The sequence below is a fragment of the Anomaloglossus baeobatrachus genome, chromosome 3 (genome assembly GCF_048569485.1).
Source record: "Anomaloglossus baeobatrachus isolate aAnoBae1 chromosome 3, aAnoBae1.hap1, whole genome shotgun sequence".
Lineage (NCBI taxonomy): Eukaryota > Metazoa > Chordata > Amphibia > Anura > Aromobatidae > Anomaloglossus > Anomaloglossus baeobatrachus.
The window spans coordinates 211,245,403-211,270,162 of NC_134355.1; the positions used below are offsets into that span (position 1 = coordinate 211,245,403).

At 46.2% G+C, this 24,760-nt stretch overlaps 1 protein-coding gene across 1 annotated transcript in view; it reads right to left on the minus strand.

Moving 5' to 3' along the window:
• IRF2BP2 (interferon regulatory factor 2 binding protein 2) overlaps positions 1-11,579 on the minus strand; it is a 28,553-nt gene extending 16,974 nt beyond the window's left edge. Inside the window, exon 1 of the mRNA XM_075339705.1 lies at positions 10,652-11,579. Within this exon, the coding sequence (XP_075195820.1) occupies positions 10,652-11,492 (841 nt within the window). The 5' untranslated portion in view covers positions 11,493-11,579. The remainder of the gene's footprint in view (positions 1-10,651) is intronic.
• Between the last annotated feature and the right edge of the window lie 13,181 nt (positions 11,580-24,760).

Genomic DNA, 24,760 nt, shown 5'->3' on the forward strand with positions numbered 1-24,760 from the left:
TTTTCCAGTGCTCTGAATGGTAAATGAATGAGGTCCTTCAAAACTAGAACTTATCTCGCAAAGAATAAACAAGTCATTATACTGCTATGTGGATAGAATTATAAAAAAAAAAAAAAAAAAGTTATGGCCTGCAGGTGAGGGAAGAAAATAAAGCTCAAAACCTGTGTGTAAATGAGCACCAGTTGACTTAACTATCATTGACTAATGTTCAAGATCACCAGAAATATTCCAGTGGACCAAGAGTTGATTAGAAGGCTTTGATCTGCTACATCATTACTCAGGCAACAAGACAAGAGTAGTAAAGGCCCCTTTACACATTGCAACATCGCAAACTACATCGCTGTAACAGCGACCTTGCAGTGTGTGAAACATCAGCGACCTGGCCCCTGCTGTGAGGCTGCTGATCACTACACATATCTCAGGACCATTCTTTGGTCCTTTGTTTCCCGCTGTGCAGCATGATCGCTAGAAAGTCTTAAGGCCCCTTTACACACAAACTTTCTAGCGATCCCACGAGCGATCCCAACCTGGCCGGGATCGCTACAAAGTCTCTGGTGAGCTGTCAAACAGGCAGACCTGGCCAACGACGCAACAGCGATCCGGACCTGCAGAATGACCTAGCTAGTCATTGGGGACGTTGTAAAGCAGCTTTTTGAAAGGGAAGTCGCTAACGAAGTCGCTGTAAGGTCCCCTTTACACACTGAGACTTTGCTGCACAGCGGGAAACAAAGGACCAAAGAATGGTCCTGAACGATTTGTAGCGATCACAACTTCACAGCAGGGGCCAGGTCGCTGATGTGTTTCACACACTGCAATGTCGCTGGGGAGGTCGCTATTAAGTCACAAAACCGGTGACATTACAGCGATGTCGTTTGCGATGTTGCAGTGTGTAAAGCCACCTTTAGTGTGTAAAGGGGCCTTTACAGCGACTTCATTGGCAACTTCCCTTTCAAAAAGCTGCTTTACAACGTCCCCAATGACTAGCTGGGTAGTTTTGCAGGTCCGGATCGCTGTTGCGTCGTTTTCCAGGTTTGCCTGTTTGACAGCTCACCAGAGACTTTGTTGCGATCCCGGCCATGTTGGGATCGCTGGAAAGTCTCAGTGTGTAAAGGGGCCTTAAGGGAGTTGCAATGGTGGCCAACAAAAAGTTCAAAGTGCATACAGAGCCCCTAATACATTAAAGATAGGGTCATGTCCATGCTCATCACATGGAAAGCTCTGAATGTGACTATAATTCAAATTTAAGCAGCAACCGCCAACGCATCAGAGCAAGACAATGAAGACTTCTATGTCCGTTTCAAAGTACACCCAACAGAACCCCAAGAAAGGACATCATCCACATATTGGGTGACTCAAATACTAAAATTGAATTAGGCGAGGATGAATGTGAGCCTACGGGAAAGTATTGAAGCTGGGGACTACATTATACTGTTCAGTTATGAGAAACTTAGAATCACCAACAAATTCAGCCGACGTTTCACCTCTACACCTGAAGACAATCAAATGTACAGCATTGCAATCAGATCCATTACCTCCCCTGCAAACAAAAAAATGGAATAGATCAAATCTCTTGGGAAAAACACTACCAGGGGTAGACTGTAGGTCTTACCAACGCCTTGTAGCCAAAGTCAGGGTCAGACTAGGAGTTTAAGCATTTAGCCATGCAGAGGCTAAAAGGAACAGTTACTGAAACTACTCGAGAGAATGTACAAAACAAGAAGCAAATACGAGGTCAGAATTGGTTAACTGCAACCACTCTGCAGATGACAAATGGCCAAGGCTAAGAACAGATTGAATGTGGCAAGGAGGCTCAATGCCGAATTCACAAAGCCAGGAAAGACAAGAACTTCCTGAATGCCTGATACATGAAAGAGGTGTGAGGATACAGAATGGTTCAAGGACAAGGATGTATCCTCTCACCTTTTGAACCGCTATACAGATTTAATCAAAAGGAACCTAGACTTTAAGGGTAAGTTCACACAGTGCGTTTTTGCGCAGTTTTCGGGTGCGTTTTTGCTCAGAAAACTGCATGACTTTGCTTCCCCAGCAAAGTCTATGAGTTTTCATTTTTGCTGTCTGCACACAGCGTTTTTTTCAGCTGCGTTTTTGTGGTGCCACAAAAACGCAGCATGTCAATTATTCCCGCGTTTTTCACTACGCTTTTCATCCATTGAGTGCAATGGGATGTTGAAAGACGCAATGAGAAACGCAAATAGGTGCGTTTCTAAGACCAAAAACGCAGCTATAAAACGCAGGAGGTGGGTAGTAAAGTGACATGTACAAGAAGAGGATTCCTTCTGTCAGTAAACACAGAAGCGTGAATCCTCCCGGTACAGTCACCGCCGCTTCCACCTCCGGTCCTGTATGCTGCCGTGCGGCGCCATGTCTGGGCGGGAGGTGGAAGAGGCTGCGAAAACAAAAGTTAACAGTAGAAAAAAAAAAAAAAGTCATACTCACCTATCTGCAGACTCCCGGTGCCATGCCCGCTCCCAGATCCTCCTCCCGGTAACGCCGCTCCGGGTGTATGCAGTCTCCCCGGGTACGTATGCCTGCAGGATGCAGGACCTGGCGATGGATCACGTGATGCAGTCACCTGACGCGTCAGCTCTCGGGCTGACGCCGGCGCCCGGCCGGTTATCAGCGGATGCGTCAGGAGACTTCATCCCTGATTACCGGCAGCTGCTGCAGCGATCGGACGGGATCAGACTCCTCCAATCGCTCTAGGAGCTGCCGGTAATCAGCACATAAGTATTTTTTTTTTTTTTTTTTTGCACCGATGCATCAGCTGATTGTATAATCGGCTTTTATACAATCAGCTGATGTGTGATGTGCTTCAGCCCCTAGAACCTGACATCATCTGATCACTTTGCCTTCCAGCAAACCGATCAGATGATATTGGATCCGGATTGGACGGCGCGGGACCCTTGACCCAGGATTACTGCGGAGGGGGGTTCTTTATTTCAATAAAGATGGAGTCACTAATTGTGTTGTGTTTTATTTCTAATAAAAATATTTTTGTGTGTTGTGGTTTTTTTTATCTTTACTAGAAATTCATGGTGGCCATGTCTAATATTGGCATGACACCATGAATTTCGGGCTTAGGGCCAGCTGATAATATACAGCTAGCCCTAACCCCATCATTACCCAGTGAGCCACCCGGCATCAGGAAGAGTTGGATACAGCGCCAGAAGATGGCGCTTCTATGAAAGCGCCATTTTCTGGGGTGGCTGCGGACTGCAATTCGCAGCGGGGGTGCCCAGAAAGCATGGGCACCCTGCACTGTGGATTCCAATCCCCAGCTGCCTAGTTGTACCCGGCTGGACACAAAAATTAGGCGAAGCTCACGTCATTTTTTTTTTTTTAATTATTTCATGAAATTCATGAAATAATTAAAAAAAAAAAAAAAAAGGGCTTCTCTATATTTTTGGTTCCCAGCCGGGTACAAATAGGCAGCTGGGGGTTGGGGGCAGCCCGTACCTGCCTGCTGTACCCGGCTAGCATACAAAAATATGGCGAAGCCCACGTCATTTTTTTTGTTTGGGGGGGGCAAAGAAATCCTGCATACAGTCCTAGAAGGAGGATGCTGAGCCTTGTAGTTCGACAGCTGCTGTCTGCTCTCCTGCATACACTATTGGATGGAGGATTGGAGGATGCTGAGCCTTGTAGGTCTTCTCCCCCTGACTCTCCAGCATACAGTCCTGGATGGAGCATGCTGAGCCTTGTAGTTCTGCAGCTGCTGTCTGCTCTCCTGCTTACAACTATTGGATGGAGTATGCGGAGCCTTGTAGTTCTGCAGCTGTCTGCTCTCCTGCATACACTAGTGGAGAATGAAGAACATATTGAAGAAGGAAATGACATCAGACCTTTTTTTTGTTCACTGAAAAAACCGCATAAAGACGCAGTGAGCAAAAAAACGCACCAAATCGCAGCAAAACGCGTGCGTTTTTTGCCGCGGGTGCGTTTTTGTGCATTTTTTGCCGCAAAAAAACGCACAAAAACACAGCGTCAAAAAAACGCACTGTGTGAACCTAGCCTAAAGATGAGTGTTGGGATGAAACTAGGTGGAACAAAATCAGAGCGATGATAAAACCCTGTAGGCAGAGAGTGAGAAGGACATAACGAAGCTGATCCTGAAATTGGAAGAAAGCAAGATGGTCTTCAACTGAACATGAAGAAAACCAAAATTATGACCATCAAAGAGAATTCCACCAAAAGAATACCATTGAAGAAACAGAAGACGTAGTTGACAGCTTTGTTTTTCCTGGGTACCTCTCTGAACAGTTGTGGTTTGACACATGATAGCACAGGGGCGTGCAGCCATGGTGAGCGTGGACCAAATATGGAAGTTCAAGGATGTCTCAGTCATTGTGTTCCTAATTGCGACACATGGTTGCGAGACGTGGACACTCGTGAAAGCAGGCAGAGGAAAAATTCATGCATCTGCGCTGGAGAAGACTTACGCATCCCATGAACAACTAGGATGACCAACAAATATGTTCGCGATATAAGCCCCAAATTGGCCCTGAAAGGCAAAGTCACAGGACAGAAATAGACATATTTTGTACATGTGATGTATACATATTCACTAGAAAAGGAGTTACTACTCAGAAGTGTCAGTGGTAAAATAGGAGACCAAAGTCCGCTGGCTGGATACGATCAACAATGACATGTGAATGAACAGCAAGCAATTGAAAAGAAGAAAAAAAAAACCCTCTGGAAAACAGGACAGCATGGCGAGACATGGCCTATAGGGATTCCAAGGATCGGGCAATGGTAAATAGATAAGCATTGAGCCACAATTATTCAAGCATGTGATGATCAAGTGGCCTAGTAAAAAAAAAAAAAAATTTAGAAGTGAACCCAACCCCGCAGAAAAACAGGAGTTTTAATTACTTGATTTTGCTTATTTAATCTGAACGGTCAGGTCCAACAAACTATTAACCTGCAAAGTTTATTCTGCAGATTAATATAGTATTAGGATGGTGCCTGGTCGCTGGGCTAAAAATGAACTTTAATTCCTCTCAGCCACCGGCTCTCCTTCATACAGGCAGCCCCAGTGCAATCGGTCACCCCTCACAGCACTGACAGCCAGCTCTGGAGTCCTGCACTGCGGGGCTGTCAGTCAGTGCAGGGCACTGCCGCTAGCCTCAGGGCTGTGAGGGGTGGCCGAATCTGTGGGGTCGCCGGTATGACCAAGGCTGGCAACGCCCAGGAAATTAAAATTGATTTTTTTCCTGGGTGCTGCACTTTCAGTTCAGCAGACAGGCACCTCCAGAAGGCTATTAACCTGCAGAATAACCTAATGTCTTCAGATTAATAGCATTATTGGACCTGACCTTTACCTTCCCAATATACCGAATAAAAAAAATGATATACTATACTTCTGAAATGACAGCAAACAAGCATACAGTATGTCCGGCTAAACCCAACTAGAATACTAAATTCACACAACGTGCACAATTATTAGGCGAGTAATTTGACCATATAATTTTTAGGCAGATTTTCCACCTCCAATCTGTATAAACTTGAATGCTTATTGGATGACACAGATCAGGTGATGTGTATTTGTGTAATGAGGAAGAGTGCGGCCTAAAGATATAACACCCTTTATCAAGGGGTGCAGAATTATTAGGTAACTTCTTTTCCATCCATAAAATGGGCTAAAGAAAAAAAAGACTTACTGACTCAGTAAAAAATGGTCACCAGTCTCACTGCGGGATGCTGAACTCGATATCAAAAATGTTGCTGGAAATAGTCAAATAGATTACAAATAATGTGTTGAGAAAAAAAAAAATAAAAAAAAAAAAATAACTGGCAAAGATTTGATGAAAAGTAAGTGTTAAGCGACCGGGATCCCATTATCCTCCAGTGCTGTCATGTTCCAGAGCTGTATCCTTCCTGGAGCGCCCCGAAGTACAAGGTGGTCAGCACTCAGAGACACGGCCAGGGTAAGGAAGACACACAAGAGGAAATGTCTGGACCTGGCCAAGAAATATCTGAAGATAGGTTTTATGGACTGATGAGATGGATGGGCTCATGGCTGGATCGGTAACAGGTACAGACCTCCACTCCTGACTCCAGCAACGTTGAGTAGTGCCATGAGCTGGTTTAAGGATGGGCATGTCTGACCTCTTCAAGTTGAAAATGGACTCAATTGTCTCGAAAACCTACTGCCAGTTATTAGAGGACACTTTCAAGTAGTCCAATATGCAAGGAAAGGAAAAGTCCGCTCACAACTGAAAACATCCGGAGGCACAGAGCTCGTAGTGTAACAAGGAACAATGGGAAAAAAAAATCCAGCTTCCATGATATTCCGATAACATTGTAAAAAAAAAAAAAAAAACAAAAAAAACCCACACATTAAAAAACAGTCATAGCTGTTTAGCTGCAACTGTTTTTTGGTCAATAAATGTTGTTGGACTTTGACGGAACGTCTTAGAAGCTGCATTTTTCCCCCTTTTTTCATTAAGCAGTGGACCAGGAAGAAGTCTGCATCTTTCAGGAGATTCATTCTATGAGGATAATGCCCCATCACAGGCACTGGAGCTCTCCAAATACATGTACGGTATCTACTTAGAATCCAAAACGGTTGCCGCTGTCTGAAATGTAATGAAAACAAGGATACAACCATTTGGAAACCTCTTATAGCCTTATTTTATTCACAACATGGAACAGATGAGTCATATTTCCATTAGAAAAAAAAATTTCATTCTTTGGAAATTGATAGCAACACATCTCAAAAAAGTTGGGACACTTACGGCTGGAAAAATAAGTCATAGCAATGAAACAGTCGGATCAATTGTTAACTAAGTCACATGACTGCGTATAAAAGAGCATGTTGGACAGGCAGAGTAGGCAGAGTCCCAGAAGCAAACATGGTCAGAGGTTCCACAATCTAAACTGCATCTAAAAACTAACCATTTCAGAAAAGTGTTCAAGGTAAAATTGCAAGACTTTAAATATCTCAATCTACAATAAATATCATTAAACAATTGGGGAGAAATCCATGTGTGCAAGAGACAAGACCAACAGTCAATATTGGATGCTGGTGATCTACGGGCCCTCAGGCGGCACAGTACAAATCGCTGCATAGCCTCACGAAAACTTCCACAAGTTATTATCTGTGAACACAGTTTTACCGTACTATCCATAAAATACAATTTACAGCTCTATCATGCAAAGAAGAAGCCATAGAAATCACTCCAGAAATGTTGTAGTCCTCTTTGAGTAATATCTAACTTAAAAATGGTTGAGGTCAGATGTTGAAGTTCTCCATAGAAACTAAGGACACAGTGTCCTGAGGACTCAAGAGAGCGACCATTCATCTTATCAGAACACAGTTCCCAAGCCTGCATCTTTGATGGTGCAAGGTTGTATTGGTGCCTATGGCATGAGCAGGTTACACACCTTGAAAGGCACAATGTTGAACTTTATATAGATATTTAGTACAACATGTTCTCCCATCCAGACTGTGTGTATTTCAGGGAAGGCCTTGCATATTTCAGCAGAATCGTGCTAAACTACATGCTGCACCCATCACAACAGTATGGCTTCATAGAGGAAGAGTCCAGGTGCTGAACTGGCCGCCTGCAGTCCAAACCTTTCACCAACAGAAAACATTGGGCCCATTACGAAATTAAAATCCAGCAAAAACGATCCAGAGCTAGAATTCTACATCAGACAATAATGGGGCAGCGTTCCTCCCCCAAAACTCCAGCAACCGGTCTCCTCACATCCAGAGTTTACAGACTGCTGAGAAAAGAGGGGGTCTACACAACGGTGGACATGGCCCAGTCACAACTGGTTTTGAGATGTGCTGCTGCCATCAATTTCTAGGCTACTTTTTTTCTAACGAAATGGAAAATGTCTGACATTCACCTTCGGATATTTGTTCTATTGTGAATAATATGGCGGTAAGATTTCCAAATCATTACATTTTATGCAGTATCCCAACTTTTTAGAAATTGTGGTTGTACTACAGATATTGCCACATCACGATTCTGACAAATGTCCCTGGCAGCACTAAGTCTACAACAGGAAACTACGCTCCACCCTTATGGGGAAGAAAAGCAGAAGACAGAACTACACTCCATGGACATGCAGCGTCATCCTGAGGCATACGCTCTGCCCCAACACAAAGCGGAAAATGTGGGAACACATGGACTAAAGCCAACACTTGCCATGGGGACAATCATACAGATTACTCTAGAACAGCAAAATTAATAATAAAATGAGAAATTAGGACCTCTGTTTTGTGGGGTAGGACTGACGAGCCCTGCGATGAATGCAACAGACACTTTTTGCAAGAACAGTTCTAACGTGATCCTTGGAAAAATGAAGACATGGGGAATCCCCTCCTGGAGGCAATGGTGGGAGGCTGAAAGAATCAGGAAGGTAGGATGGGAGCGCCAATGGAAAATCAAAGGGGTAACAAAATTGTGACTGTCCAGTCCTCATTAAAGTGTTATTCCCATCGCAAAAATCCTATTCCAATATGTAGTAGGCATAATATTAGCAAATGGCTCCAATTACAATGTAGTATAGTTCTGATATAGCTGGGTCTCTTACCTCATGTGCAGGGCATTGCAGCTCAAGTATCTGTGGTTACATGAGGTTATCACCATGGATACTTAAACTGCAATGCCCTGCACATGAGGTAAGAGACCCATCTATCAGAACTCTACTACATTCTAATAGGAGGTATTTGCTAATATTATGCCTACTACATATTGTGATAGGCACTGGTAGATGAGAATAACCAGATATGTAAATCAGCTGTTGTACAGCATGTGACCAGGATGTAGCAGAGCTGTGTGGACTTGCAGAGCTGCAGGCTCAGAAGCAGGAAGCCTCCCTCCAGTGCTGAATCATAATCATTCAGTGTGGAGCTCAGTGATACTGGAAGCCCAAGCTGTAAGAACCAGTGCGCACCGTTGGCTGTACACTATGCACGCCCATTGCTTAGTGTGGCGTCATCGGCTGTAGTAAGATATATGCCGCCTTCTGCAGCGACACTAATCACATACAACAGCTACTGGCCAAACATTTCAGAAGCCTTGCGGTTTTCTGTGCACTACAGAAGCATTTTACAGCACGGCTTGTATCAGATTTTTAACAATTCAACTATGAGAAAGCACTACAAATACAGAGATGTTATACAGTACAGAGGACCGGACAGAAACCAGGCAGCCCACAAAGGACACCCAAGGAAGGACTAGCCAAAGCGTCCCACCGATCACCAGACTCCATGCTGTGAAGCCTACAACCGCACCTCCGTGGCACACCAGGCACCATACTGGAGACCCCACTAGGAACAAATGATGGATCAGCCCACTACACACACCAACCTCAGCACTTATGGCTATGACCAACGATCCGCACCTTCCCCAGTGTCTCCCGTGTAATACAGAAGCCCACGACGGACACCATATAATAAGACCACTACCACAGGGAAGGAGACATCAGAGGCAGCCGCGGCCAGAGCGCAGAACACCATGGACAGTCCCGCAGCACGTCTCCGCACACGCGCACCCCCGGGAACACGGAGGCCGCACGCGCGCACCCCCGGGAACACGGAGGCCGCACGCGCGCACCCCCGGGAACACGGAGGCCGCACGCGCGCACCCCCGGGAACACGGAGGCCGCACGCGCGCACCCCCGGGAACACGGAGGCCGCACGCGCGCACCCCCGGGAACACGGAGGCCGCACGCGCGCACCCCCGGGAACACGGAGGCCGCACGCGCGCACCCCCGGGAACACGGAGGCCGCACACGCGCACCCCCGGGAACACGGAGGCCGCACACGCGCACCCCCGGGAACACGGAGGCCGCACACGCGCACCCCCGGGAACACGGAGGCCGCACACGCGCACCCCCGGGAACACGGAGGCCGCACACGCGCACCCCCGGGAACACGGAGGCCGCACACGCGCACCCCCGGGAACACGGAGGCCGCACACGCACACCCCCGGGAACACGGAGGTCACACACGCACACCCCCGGGAACACGGAGGTCGCACACACACGCACCCCCGGGAACACGGAGGCCGCACACGCACACCCCCGGGAACACGGAGGCCACACACACACGCACCCCCGGGAACACGGAGGCCACACACGCACACCCCCGGGAACACGGAGGCCGCACACGCACACCCCCGGGAACACGGAGGTCACACACACGCACCCCCGGGAACACGGAGGCCGCACACGCACACCCCCGGGAACACGGAGGCCGCACACGCACACCCCCGGGAACACGGAGGCCGCACACACACACACGCACCCACCGGGAACACGGAGGTCGCACACACACACGCACCCACCGGGAACACGCAGCCGCACACACACACGCACCCCCGGGAACACGGAGGTCACACACACACACGCACCCACCGGGAACACGCAGCCGCACACGCGCACCATCTTTAGAAGGATCACCACCTCTCCTGACGCTCTGCACCAAGTCCACACCCCAGCACAAAGTGAAAGCAGTGGTTCTGACAGATCAGTCCCACAGGCTCTGCACACCAGACATTGGCACCACAGCCTGGCGAGCTATGAGGTTGGCACACCAGCCTTGCTCAGGTCCTCCCAGTTCCCTGCCTACATCAGCATGGCGGCGGATAGGCATACGGTGAAAGGCTCATACCAGATTTCGCAGCTGGGTTGCTGGCATCAAAGCCCAGCACCCTCCCTGTGGCCGAATCCTTCTTGAATTTGCCTTCATATGGCGAGTGATTGTGCTGCAGGGCCATCAGCGTGTCCCTGACCGTCCGGGGCTTGCTCAGCCACTCCTCCGCCCTGCCCTTGTGGTTCTCTGCCAGCTCGGAGTAGCTGTCCGCCCGGTGCTTGTCCTTGTCGTGCTCGCTGCTGGACACGGAGCCCGGCCGCTTGCTGCCCATCTCCGCAGAGGTGGTGGCGGCGGCGACCAGCGAGATCCCCAGAGGCGGCGCTCGCCCGTTCATCAGGGCGCCCAGCGAGGCGGGCACGGCGCTAGTCCTGCGCAGGTTCGGGCTCTGGCGGTTCAGTTCGGGCGGCTCGTCCGGTTTGGGGAAGCCGTTGGGCAGGAGGATGCCATTGACCTGCCGGCCGTAATCCGAGGCCAGGCGGGGCGGCGGCCTCTCCGACACCAGCGGGTAGCGGTCCAGGCACTGCGGGGGAGGGGGCTGCTGCGGGGCCCTCGGGACACCCTCAGGGGCCCCTCCCGGATGGCCGATCTGCGCCATCTCCTTGGCGCTGGGCTTCACGGACGATGACGTGGAGGAGGACGAGGTTGGCGGCCCCGGGGACCGGCCGTCCTGGAAGCCGTGCGCCCGCTTCAGATGGCGGGCCGTTTCGATAACGAACTCGATGCGATCGGCGCCCTCGTAATTGACACAGCCCCGGCACACGGGCTCCGTGAAGTCCCAGATCATGGCCCATGGCATGCGCGGCAGGTCACACAGGTAGCACGACTGTCTCCGGGAGGCGGCCACCGTGGCGGATGACATAGCAATAAGGAGCAAGCCACGCAGATCCACAGGAGAGGAAATCACAGGGGACTCGTCCGCGGGTGGACTCAGCCGCGGGGAGCTGGGCGCCCTCCGCTGTGGCGAGCGCCGGACATGCACACTACGCCCAGGAGCCCGGGATCCGGAGGAGGAATGCTGCTCGGTGCGGCGCTCCTGCCCTCGCCTTCCTCAGCTGCACCGCTCCTGGGGAGGGAGGAGGGAGAGGAAGGGGGAAGGGAAGCAGCCTGCTGATTGGCTGCAGCCTCAGTCACCAGAGGAGCCCCCCTCCCCTCTAGCCTGCCAAAAGCTCACAACAACTCCAGCCTTAACCCCTTGCGGTGCCAGCCGGGTAGTCTTGGCATGACATGGATGTGCGCCGGCTTGTACCATCTAGTGCATCCCGCCGCCGGTTATTTCGGCTGCCTTTCCCGTACGCCGCCTTCCCGCCTCTCAACACAGGCTCTCCGTCAAAGCCGATGACGTCACGGCCGAGCCAACCGTTGTGATTCCAAGTTCTCTATTTACTCGATTCTTCGACAGTCCCCGTGCAGTGGCCGCCGCCTCCTGTGTGCGCAGGCGCAGTAACTGCCACTCGGCAAGCACGCCCACGCTTCCTCCCCCTCATTCTTTGAACTGCTGCCAAGACAACAAACAAGGGCCGCCGCCGCCTCAGTTACTATGGCCTCAGCAGAGAGGGGGGAGGGCTGGCTCTGCCGTGATGCAGGCACATTTTCTCTTTCGTATAATTAGGCCGGATAGGTGACCTCCCCAGTCCTGTCTGCGGTGCAGCTAACGGTGGCGGCCATGTTCCATACGTGTCCTTGCCGTGCTGTAGTTCACTACTCGTCTGTGATACAAGCATGTGCGGGTTAGGGTGGGTCACTGTGAATGGAAACTAGAGGCGATTAATATTTAGTGTGGAGCGTGGCGGAGAGCCAAGTCCTTCCAGAAATATCTGCTCGCAGGCGCCTCCCCCACAGGACCGCGCTCGCCCCTTTCCTCGCGTTCTCTGCCGTGGCTTGTCCCGAGCTGGAAACGTCTCGTGTTATTCCCCCTCCCGCGCGACTGTATAATGCGCTGAATCATTCCGCCAAAGGCGCTTGCGTTAGCAGGAAAGAAGCGAGGTCAAAAGCACAGCGCGCTCAGCTGCTCCACTGCAAATCTCCTGCATGTGCGGCTCTGACGAGGAAGTCTGCTGTGCCCACCAAGCCAAAAACATCTAGTATTAAGGTGAAAGGACCTCCAAGCCACGCAAGAGGTTGAGAGGCCGCTCAGCCCTAAGGGCTGCAGCCATTTATTGCTATAGTGCTGTGCTGGCTTATTCCAGTGCTGATAAGGCAGTGATACATCATCTTATGGCATATGCCCATTTCTTTCTCTGGAGGCACAGTAGATCCACATGGGTGTTCCTTAGAGGTGATATTGGCGCAGCCTTCTGTTGGCCAGCCCATGACGTAGCCTTCTGTTGGCCAGCCCATGACGTAGCCTTCTGTTGGCCAGCCCATGACGCAGCCTTCTGTTGGCCAGCCCATGACGCAGCCTTCTGTTGGCCAGCCCATGACGTAGCCTTCTGTTGGCCAGCCCATGACGTAGCCTTCTGTTGGCCAGCCCATGACGCAGCCTTCTGTTGGCCAGCCCATGACGTAGCCTTCTGTTGGCCAGCCCATGACGTAGCCTTCTGTTGGCCAGCCCATGACGCAGCCTTCTGTTGGCCAGCCCATGACGCAGCCATCCCTTGGCCACCCCATGATGTAGCCTTCTGTTGGCCAGCCGATGACGCAGCCTTCTGTTGGCCAGCCCATGACGCAGCCTTCTGTTGGCCAGCCCATGACGCAGCCTTCTGTTGGCCAGCCCATGACGCAGCCTTCTGTTGGCCAGCCCATGACGCAGCCATCCCTTGGCCACCCCATGATGTAGCCTTCTGTTGGTCGCTCCATAACGTAGCCTTTTCGTTGGCCGCCATCAAGATATGCATCCAACCTATTAAGTAGAATAGGGCATGTGTCTTATACCTGGGAAGCAGCCACATGACGTTCCGGTAGCAGTGCCTTTTACCTCCCATTGCGTAAGTGAACGGCATTAGATGGCCTTTGTAACAGCCATAATGATAATGCAGCTATGTTCTTGTGCGCTAAATCATAATCTCAGAGAAGCCTGTAATATGGATCCAAATACATGGCGGATTCCATTATTCTAAATCAGCCTTGGGGTATGGTCATAGAGTTTTCATGTGGATTTTGGAGCTGAACCCTCTCCAAAATACACGTAAAAAAGCTTCAAATACTCTAAAAATGCTTCCTATTGAAATGTAATCGGAAAATGCTCTGATGATGCTCTGGGTCTCTTTCCACTTTTTTTTTTTTTTTAGAGTGGACTAAAAGACAGAATTATTTACAAAATATGGCCACTGGATCAACTGAAGGAACAAAAAAAAGAAACAACAAAACCCTTAATTCATTTCGCCCATAAAAATCTATGTTAGGCTACTTTCACACATCCGGTTTGAGCACTGCGGCTCAATCCGGCTGTGAAAACTATGCAACGGATGCGGCAAAAACACTGCATCCTTTGCATAAGTTTTTACATGCGGCCCGTCCGTTTTTTTCCGGTTGCGGCATGCTACTGAGCATGCGCAGTGGAAAAAAACGCATGCGGCGACCGGATGCGTTTTTTTTCCGCATCACGCCGCATCCGACCTCCATAGGTATGCATTGAAAAATGCGCCGCAGCGGCCGGATGCAGCGCAATGCGTTTTTTTTTGCCGGAGCAAAAAACGTTGCAGGGAACGTTCTATCCGGCCGCGACATCGGCTAAATCTGCTGCATGCGGCAAAAACCGGACCGAACCCAAGCCCCTGCGGCACAATACGGCACTAATGTAAGTCTATGCAAAAAAACCCGCAACCGGCGTAAAAAAAACGGTTGCGGTTTTTCTGCAGAACGCTGTATTGTGCCGCAGAGCAAAAAAACGGATGTGTGAAAGTAGCCTTAGAAGACCACTTTTGATATCAGCTTAGGAGAAGGAAGTCAAGTGATTTTGTATCTTAGAAAACCAGTACAACAGCTAATGGCTACAATTTTGTATACCTGACATTCATCTCCTTGCTTAGATTTTTCAATGGAAGGTGAACTCTGGTTCCTATAGGCATTTGCTCTGTTCTTTGCACCAGTTTTTCCTTTGTAGCGGCATGTGACTTACCCATCATTTATTCAAACATTACCAGTCAGTTCTGATTGGCTATTCTGTAATATTTCCCTAAGACTCCATTTAAAGCTTTGAAGGACTTATTCTGGGGTTAAGAAATATGACTGGTCAGTTATGAAGGCACCAACACATGTATTCAGAATCGCCCAGTGTGGCATGCACCTTCTCCCCTACTATTACTAGCTGCTAGTGATGAGCGAGCACTACCATGCTCGGGTGCTTGGTACTCATAATGAGCAGTTGGATGCTCAGATGGGCGTGACAAGTGTATCAAGGATAATGGAAGTCTTTTTGTTGGAAGATCTTCTGGAAAAATGCTCGAATCACCCATTGACTTCCATTATACTTGGGTACTTGTGTCACACCCATCCGAGTATAGAATTGCTCATTACAAGTACCGAGCACTCGAGCATGATAAAGCTCACTAGTCGACATATGTTGTATGACAAGTCAAAAACATCTGTGTGACTTGCGCTGTCTTTTTAGTATTTTAGATGTCTGATTTTGCTGTAAAAAATGACCAAATTGCAGATAAGACAGACACAAGTAAAAGTAGCATTCACCTTGTATTGAAATATATAGCAACTTGTGATCAACAGAAAATTAACACATTTGGAAAAGGTACGTAGGTTGCACATGACATCGTAAAAAACAATAAACACAGCATAAATACAATGTCGCACTGTGATTTCCGTGTCGTCTTCTTAGCCAAATGCTGTGCATCTTACACTAATACATAAGTGGCAGATCGGTCAGGCTAAATCTACCCTTTTGTGCGAATACACTAAAGAGTTACAAAAAGAAGACAAGCACTTTTAAAATATTTTGCCTGTCGAATTTCCACACATATCAGGGTTTAATATACTGTGTACACTGAATAGTGTAGGCCCGTATATTTCACTAACTGGTCTCAGCATGGCCATTTTGCTGTTGAGTTTCTGTAAGGGCTCTCCCAGAAAGGCCTTCCATGTACAGCAGGATAGCGCAGTGGCTGTTTACGTGAGAGGGAGGACAGAGCAGGAAGGGAGGAGGGGGGTGCTGCTGCTGGATCTGGCTGCCTGCCAGCAATGGAGGGCCGTCTAGTACGCCTGCGCCATTCTGAGAGGGCTGCGTGTCTAGTGCTGGTAGCCTGACATTCCAAGGAGAAAGAGAATGTCAGTGCTGCGTCACCGCTCGCACAGTAATAGCAGTGTGGCCTAATATAGTTCTCTCTGCTAAGAACTTTATAGAACTTTCAGGTTTTGGATCGTGCGCCAAATCTAAATTAGTAAATCATGTCATGTAAGCGTTCGTGGTGGTGGGGAGATTACTGCTGACATGTATAGAGGCCTAGTGAGCGTTCAGGCAAGTGGATGGGAGGGTTGTCTGCAGAGAGATTATAATACTGTGTGTGGCCCACCTGGTAGAACCATTACAGGCCATGCTTGACATAGCACCCAGGCTGCATCCTATTTATGAAAGCAGGCTTTAAAAAAATCGGCATCCATACTTATGCACAAAAGCACAATTATAGGGCAGATAATCTGCTGCATCCGTTACGTCCTGCTACTTGCACACGTATTAAATCCATGTATGTTTCACCATGTGGCCCTGTGTATAAATACAGAGTAAGGTTCATGCAGACGTACTACTGAGGAACAAAGAGGACATTCTGTGACATGTGTAACAACAGGATTGGTGGGTTTGGCTGGAGGCAGGGTAGTCTCTTGTGAAGGAAGAAAAATATGATCTCACCTTACATGAGGGATTTTTTTTCCTTGTGCTGCAGACATATCACTGACTTGCTCTACATTTGGATATGTCCTTGGGAATTTCCAGAAAAGCAAACTAAATATCCTGCTCTGAGAGCAGATCATGTTACAGCTATTGGAACACAGTGCTCAACAGATCAAAGCCAGCCTTCAAGCTTAACTACAGTGTACATTTAGTTTCTTCCCTTTAACTCTTTCAGGGCTGCATAAAATTTTCCCCACCATTTTTTGTTTGTGTCACGTTCATACAATGTTGCTAGATCTACACTCCATATTATTTAATAAAATACTTTAGATTTAATAATAAATTAGAAGTGGGTTTTTCTACTTCGTGATAGGAAAACGTGCAGGAAATCTTTTTATGTTGCTTACAAACATTTAAGCCAGCAGATTTCTGTATAAAATGACTGAGTTGATCAGCGATTGTTTGAAGGTCCTTTTACATGAACCAGTGTAAACTGTTAAAGGGCATAGATTATTAATTTGATTGTTTGATCCCCATATAGTTTGTAAACAATCGGCAGCAAACCTGTTTATACACATCATGCACAACTGATTCTTTATTAGACCATGTAAAAGATACAATCAGCTGATAAACTAGTGCTTTGTCTCTTCATCCACTGATCATTGTCATGTTTACTCATATCAGTGATTGGAGAAGAGCGTATTCACTAGTGTTTTTACGCATAAAAGGGACATTAGTATTAGAATATGCAAGAGTATGCAATGCCTTTAAGCCGGCCATGTACATTAAATCCATGTTGACGAAAAGATCATTTAGCTGACAGCTATCTCACCCGACTATCCCATTCAAAGGATGCTTGGCTCAGACAAGCGTTGCTCTGTTCTCTGCGAGAGAACCTGGCAGTGGCCTATCTCCCTGTATGTGCAGATGGACATCTTTAGCCAGACTTAAATCCTTAGGGCTCATTCAGACGATCATTCTGTCTGTCCTGTTCAGTTCGACCGTTTTGTCTGTCCTGTTCAGTTCCTGTTTTTTTTTGCGGTTCTACTGAGAGGACCATCTTTTCAATATGTTTTGTGTAGGATTGGATGGCACTTGGAAACACTCTCATGTGCATCAGTTCCTAAAAAAAAAAAACAGATCGGATGCCGTATGTCCGTTCCGTTATTATGGGACATGTCCTATTCTGTTCTGTAATAATGAACCGTGACTCAATACAAGTCAATGGGTCCACAAAATCCCCAGAAGCCGCACGGAAGCACTTCCGTTTGACTTCCGTCGGGTGCCCCTGCAGTCTGTGTCCCGCTCCCCGTCAGCCCCACAGCTGCTCGCACTGTATTGTGGCATCTGCCCACACAGCAGTCAGCAGCTGCAGGGATGACGAGCGCCGACATCAGGAGATTAGTAAAGTTCATTACTTGCGATGATGAAGTCCTGCACTCCTGACGTCAGTGCTCATCAGTGACTTCCGTGCCCACCGCGTGCTCACATGAAGTCTCGCAGGCGGCCCGAGACTGTGACTAGAGGTGATGTCACAAGCTCCCGTGATACTTCGCTTGTGAACAAGGCGGACAATGGAAGCCAGTTACTAGCGCTGCCGTCAGGAGTGCAGCGGCGTTCATCACCCAGGTAAAGTACTTAGCTACCCTCATGAAGTCACCGCTCATCTTCCCCTGCAGTGACCCGGCCTGACCTATTGATGTTAGCTCAGGTCACTGCACTCCTCTCCCAGTCAATGGGGAACATTCTGTTATTCATTGACTGGGACAGTGAGTATGGATCGTCGTGGGATCCCCTTATTGGATTAATCCGGACCTGGATTTGTTTTTTCTTTTCAATAAATTGGTGTAAGAGGGAATGTGTTGTGGAGTGTTTTTTTAAATAAAAATTTGTCGTCTATTTTTTTTTATTACTGACTGGGTTAGTGATGTCGGGTATCTGATAGATACCGTGACAACAATAACCTCTGGGTTTGATGCCAGTTGACATTACACAGCTGATATCAACCCCATATATTACCCCGTTTGTCACTGCACAAGGGCATTCAGGATGATCCGGGTAAAGTCCCAGGACTGTTGCATCTAATGGATGCGGCAATTCCGGCCAGCTGCTGGCTGATATTTTTAGGCTGGGAGGCTCCCAATAACGTGGGTCTACCCAGCCTGAGAATACCAGTTAGTAGCTGTAAGGCTTTATCTTGGCTGGTATCATAATTGGCGGAGATTGCACGCTGTTTTTTTAAATTTATTTATTGTACTGTGCGATATAGACTCGCCCACTAGCGGCTGTGATTGGTTGCAGTCAGATAGCGTGGGGGCGTGTCTGACTGCAACCAATCACAGACGCCAGTGAGCAGGGAAGCAGTGAATATGAAATGAGCTTAATGAGCGGCCGGCTCGGGAAGAACAAAGAGCTACCGTGGGAGCAGTGTGACAGCTGTGCCGATGATCGAGAGTATGTAGCAATTGCTCCTACCCCTTTGCGCCGGATTCTGTTCCCCATACATCTTACATGGGGACCAGCATTTGGACAGATACCGTGGACTGCATGTAACGCCTTCCATTTTTTTGTGGTCCGTAAAAAAACGGAAGTCACACAGATGTCCCATGGACCGTATACTGAACGAACGGGATGGATGCAGTTGTCACACGGATGCCACACAGATGCAATCGTGGAAAAACAGGATCGTTGTTTGCGGACCACAAAAATGGAACGGTCGTGTGAATATAGCCTTATTAGCATGTAGATTATTTGAATTTAGCCTGATTTTTGTCTCTAGCAGAGACAAAAATTGCACGTAAAATCGCAATATAGTTCTAAAGATGGGCGACATTCGCAATGTGTAATAGCTGCTAGCGATCGGAATATCGTTCGATTATCGAAAACCAGATCTTTCTACCTGCTTAAAAATTATCGCTTGTTGGCATAAAATTTCACTGTGTAATAAGTCGCTAAAAGCTGTAAAGCATGCTTTTGTGAACGAATTGAGACTTTCCATGGACTACAACAGCGATCTTTCAAGCGAACATTTGCTTTTGTAATAATGAGCTTGTACGCATGATAACAACGTGATATGTATTCGCTCACCAATCGCTATTGTTAAAAAATCCTACTGTCTAATAACACCTTTATTTGCACTGGTCCAGTGACAGTAGGTGGACATAAATTGCTGCATGAAGTTTTTTCTGTGCAAGATAATCAGACTCAGCTCTTTCCAGCAGACACCTTAGTTTTGCGCTTCTGCTTGGGGTTTGGAAAAGCTTTCTAGTGTTTTTGGCAGCACAAAGTAGCACATTGCATTACTGTTCATGCTGTAGACCAGGGGTGGGCAATTAATTTTCCCATGGGGTCGCATGAGAAATTGGGATGGGTTTAGAGGGCCGGACGGATATACTGTAATTAACTCAGTTCTACCCAATAAGCTACATCACTACACCCCCTCCATATACTACACCTGTAATAAACTACATCACTACACCCCCTCCATATACTACACCTGTAATAAACTACATCACTACACCCCTATATACTACACCTGTAATAAACTACATCACTACACCCCTATATACTACACCTGTAATAACCTACATCACTACACCCCCTCCATATACTACACCTGTAATATACTACATCACTACACCCCCTCCATATACTACACCTGTAATATACTACACTACACCCCTATATACTACACCTGTAATATACTATATCACTACACCCCCTCCATATACTACACCTGTAATATACTACATTACTACACAACCATATACTACACCTGTAATATACTACATCACTACACCCCTATATACTACACCTGTAATATACTACATAACTACACCCCTATATACTATACCTGTTATATACTACATCACTACACCTGTAATATACTACACCCCATATACTACACCTGTAATATTCTACATCACTACACCCCTATATACTACACCTGTAATAAACTACATCACTACACCCCTATATACTACACCTGTAATATACTACATCACTACACCCCTATATACTACACCTGTAATATACTACATCACTACACCTGTAATATACTACACGTCCTCCATATACTACACCTGTAATATACTACATCACTACACCCGTATATACTACACCTGTAATATACTACATCACTATACCCCTTCCATATACTACACCTGTAATATACTACATCACTACACCCCCATATACTACACCTGTAATATACTATACCCCCTCCATATACTACACCTGTAATATACTACATCACTACACCCCCTCCATATACTACACCTGTAATAAACTACATCACTACACCCCCTCCATATACTACACCTGTAATATACTACATCACTACACCTCTATATACTACACCTGTAATAAACTACATCACTACACCTCCTCCATATACACCTGTAATAAACTACATCACTACACCCCTATATACTACACCTGTAATAAACTACATCACTACACCCCCTCCATATACTACACCTGTAATATACTACATCACTACACCTCTATATACTACACCTGTAATAAACTACATCACTACACCTCCTCCATATACACCTGTAATAAACTACATCACTACACCCCTATATACTACACCTGTAATAAACTACATCACTACACCCCCTCCATATACTGCACCTGTAATAAAACTATATCACTACACCCCATTTACTACACTACTATATACCACACCACTATATATACACCATATACTACACCTGTAAAACTACACCACTACACCCCCAGTATTAGTCACCAGTCCCCCTTCCCCCATTGTTCCCTCCTCAGCTTATCAGTCACTACTTACCTCTCCCTTCTTATTGTCCCCGTCCTCAGGCACCTCCGTACGTGTCCCCCGCTGAGCTGCTCCTTCTCTTGTACGTTCCCTGGCTGCGCCGATGCTGTTCTCTGAGGGGCCCCCGCCGCTGTTTCTCTCCATGAAGGCCAATGCTGTGCAGCTTCTTACTTTTGAAATGACACACGCCGCGCAGTACTGACCACATCAGAGCACGCGCGTGTGTTACAGAGAAAGTGTCGGCAGGGAACAGAGGAGAGTTTCCTGCGTTCCGCTGCCTACACTGTGCGGAGCTGCGGGATTGCTCCCTGCCTGGCACACAGCAGCCCGGCTCCACTGCAACCATTTATTTCCGGATTACGGTATGTTCACACGTGTAGTTTTTGCAGTGTTATTTGGTGCAATTTTTTTCAGGCGTAAAACTACAGCATGTCATTTCTCTCAGCATTTTTGCAGAGTTTTTAACCCATTAAACCATTGGAAAATAATGAGAAATTCCAAAAATGCTGAAAATATACAGCATAACATTTCACATTACAGTGTGTTTGGTGAATACAATTAACCTTACTAACATGTACTGTAGAAAAACCATGTGTGTTCATGCCTGAAAATTGAAAACAAAAAGACCGCTGCAAATAGCTTAGTTTTATATGTAGTGATTTGGCTGCTGAAAACAAACACTATAAGGCCCTGTGTGCACACTGCGTTTTTACCCACGTTTTTTTTTGCGTTTTTGCTGCAGAAATTTCTTGAGAAAATGGTTGTAACCTTTCTGCAGACATTTCCCTGCAAAACCTTTGGGAAAAAAAATTAGCTGTGCGCACACTGCGTTTTTTTCCCAAGAACATTCTTTCTGCAGAATTTCATGAGAAAAAGAATGAGCATGTCACTTCTTTTCTGCAGGTACCTGCGTTTTTTGCCATAGATAATGGTAAAAAAATGCAGGGACCAACCTACGGGAAATAACGCATCAATAATATGTCAATAACGCATCAAAACCGCACAGAAACACGGTAAAAAATGCTGGTGCCTTATTGGTGCGTTTTTTTAACGCAAGTGCGCTAATCTTTCAGACTCTCAAGAAATTCTTGAGAAAAATCCTTTTTCTAGTGCGCACAGCGCCTAAAAATGCTATATGGGAACATATCATAAGGCTGTGTGCGCACGTTTTTTTTTTATGGGTTTTTTTTGTGCAGGTTTGTTGCAAAAACTCATGTCTGTCGTTATGCCAGCAAAGTTAATGACAAATCTGAAGTGCTGTGCGCACGTTACTTATTTTTTCCTTGCAGATTTGATTCAGGAAAAAAACTGCAGCATGTCAATTATTGGTGCGTTTTGTCCTGTGTTTTTCAGCCCTTCCACTTGTTGACTTCTTTATAAAAAATGCATGGGAAAAAAAAAGCGGCAAAAACGTACCTTGTATTTTGTTGTGTTTTTCTGCCAGAAGATGCAGTTTTGGGTGCAACAAAACACTCAGCGTGCACACATACCATTATAGTGTTTTCTATGATTTTTTCATACTATTTAGATGATATCTAGCTTTGATGATCTGGATGGTGTTCTATTTTTTATTTAGACATTCTATTATACATTTATTTTTCTGACATTTTTCAAGTCCTGTAGAAAAGCTTATGAGATGTGTATGATTTCAGTAATATGCATTTATTATTATTATTATTATTATGCATTGCATGTATAGCGCCATCATATGATCATCACTGAACCCTATTTGGGTTAACAAATCACAATCTACGGTAAATTTCCCATCAGTATATATTTAGAGTGTGGCGAGAAAACGCCAAAAGTTTACATTTTTTGCTCAGCTCTGCATTGCACAAAAAATTTGCGACCTTTTACAGTGATTTATGTCAATCACTTTGATGAATTGGGGGCTATAGTACCAAACTATAGACAACAGATTGTCTTAAAATACTTTAACTTTGTCCCATTCTCATCTAGAAAAGTTGGATGACTTTTTTCATACTTGTGATCTGTGTGCTGTCTATATGCACTCTATTTTTTTACTCAGCAGCTATTAATCTTTTACAGGACCATTTACAGTGTCCTATCTTACAAAATGGTAATGTATCTGTAAAAGTCGGATGCCAAACTGATGGTCTGTGTGGCATATGATTTTTTTTTTTTCGAACTGTACCACTTTTGCAGTCAAAACACAGCATGCTACGATTTGGTTTTTCTTTTCCTCATGCCAAATACAGTTGAGAAAGAACCACTCATCTGCACTGCTTCATTGAATAACATTGATCCGAGTGCAATCATTTTTTATTGGATTGCACTCGTCTGAAAAACTTAAAACTATTCCTTCAAAGATCTCTGCCTTTCTCTTTTCCCACTCTCTCTCCTCCCTCTCTCCATTTCTTTCCTTTTTCTCTCCTTTCTCTCTCACCCTCTCTGTTCTCTATACCCTCCCTCTCCTCTTCCTCTCCCTCTCTCTCACACCCTCTCCTTTCTCACCCCTCTCTCTTTCTCCTCTCTCATCTCTCTCTCCTCTACTTTTCTTATCTCTCCAAATTTGAAAAGTTGAATAGATGAAAATCACATTACCCTTTACTTATATTACCGATATTGATAACCACTTATGACACATGCACACCATGTCAGTTTTATACTTTGTAAAGCAAAGAGAAAAATACAAAAAGCAGATATCACTGCATACCGGCTGAACACTGCATCGCTGTGAACTAGAAGCGGATACATTTTTGGATCTGTATGTTTGGAACATTTTTTGTTCCAGTACACCGTATAGTCTACTAGTCTGCAGGACCATAAAAAAGTTATCTACATGTAAATTTATCAAACTTAAGCCAACATACATACTTTGTGATACTTTGAGCACCTGTTAACATACTATTTGGTCACTAATTTGCTTCAGTATTTGTAACCCCAAAAACCTGAATCTTTCTCTTCTACTATTTCTCAGTTCTGACACTACTGCATTGCTACAGCTCATCTGTTCTAATTCAGTACCATAAATTATAGAGCAATTGGCAGTACCATACATGTGAATATTGTCTTCTAACCCAAATCTTCATGTAGTGGACAAAAAACATAAAAAAACCCGAGCACGCTGCGAAGACTGTTTATGAGGTTGAAACGCTACAGATTTCACCCTTTTATTCTAGTTTCTTTTTCCTTACACTCCTTTATTTTTAAATATGGTTTATTTCTTTCACTTTTCTTCCAGTTGACCTCATTGTAGTTAAGGAGTTAACATTTTGTGCACAGTTTGACTTTTCTTCATCCTTTTCTCTGACCCAGAAGCAGTGACCCTGTGTGGTTGAAGTTATTGGAATTTGACATCTCTGCCTAGTTTGCAGTATTTAATCATGTAAAGGCGGTAAACACGACCTTTGTTGTTATGTTACAACAAGCTCTGTGAGATGAAATTGGATCCCTTCCAAAGAGGTCGCCGCTCTGCCTTTATGAGCAAGGCTCCTGGGTGAGGCAATGCGTCTGAAATTTGCAGATGCAATACACAAGGCAGGAATTGTAATTGCTGTTTATCATGTGATGTCTTATGAAAGAGGAAGTT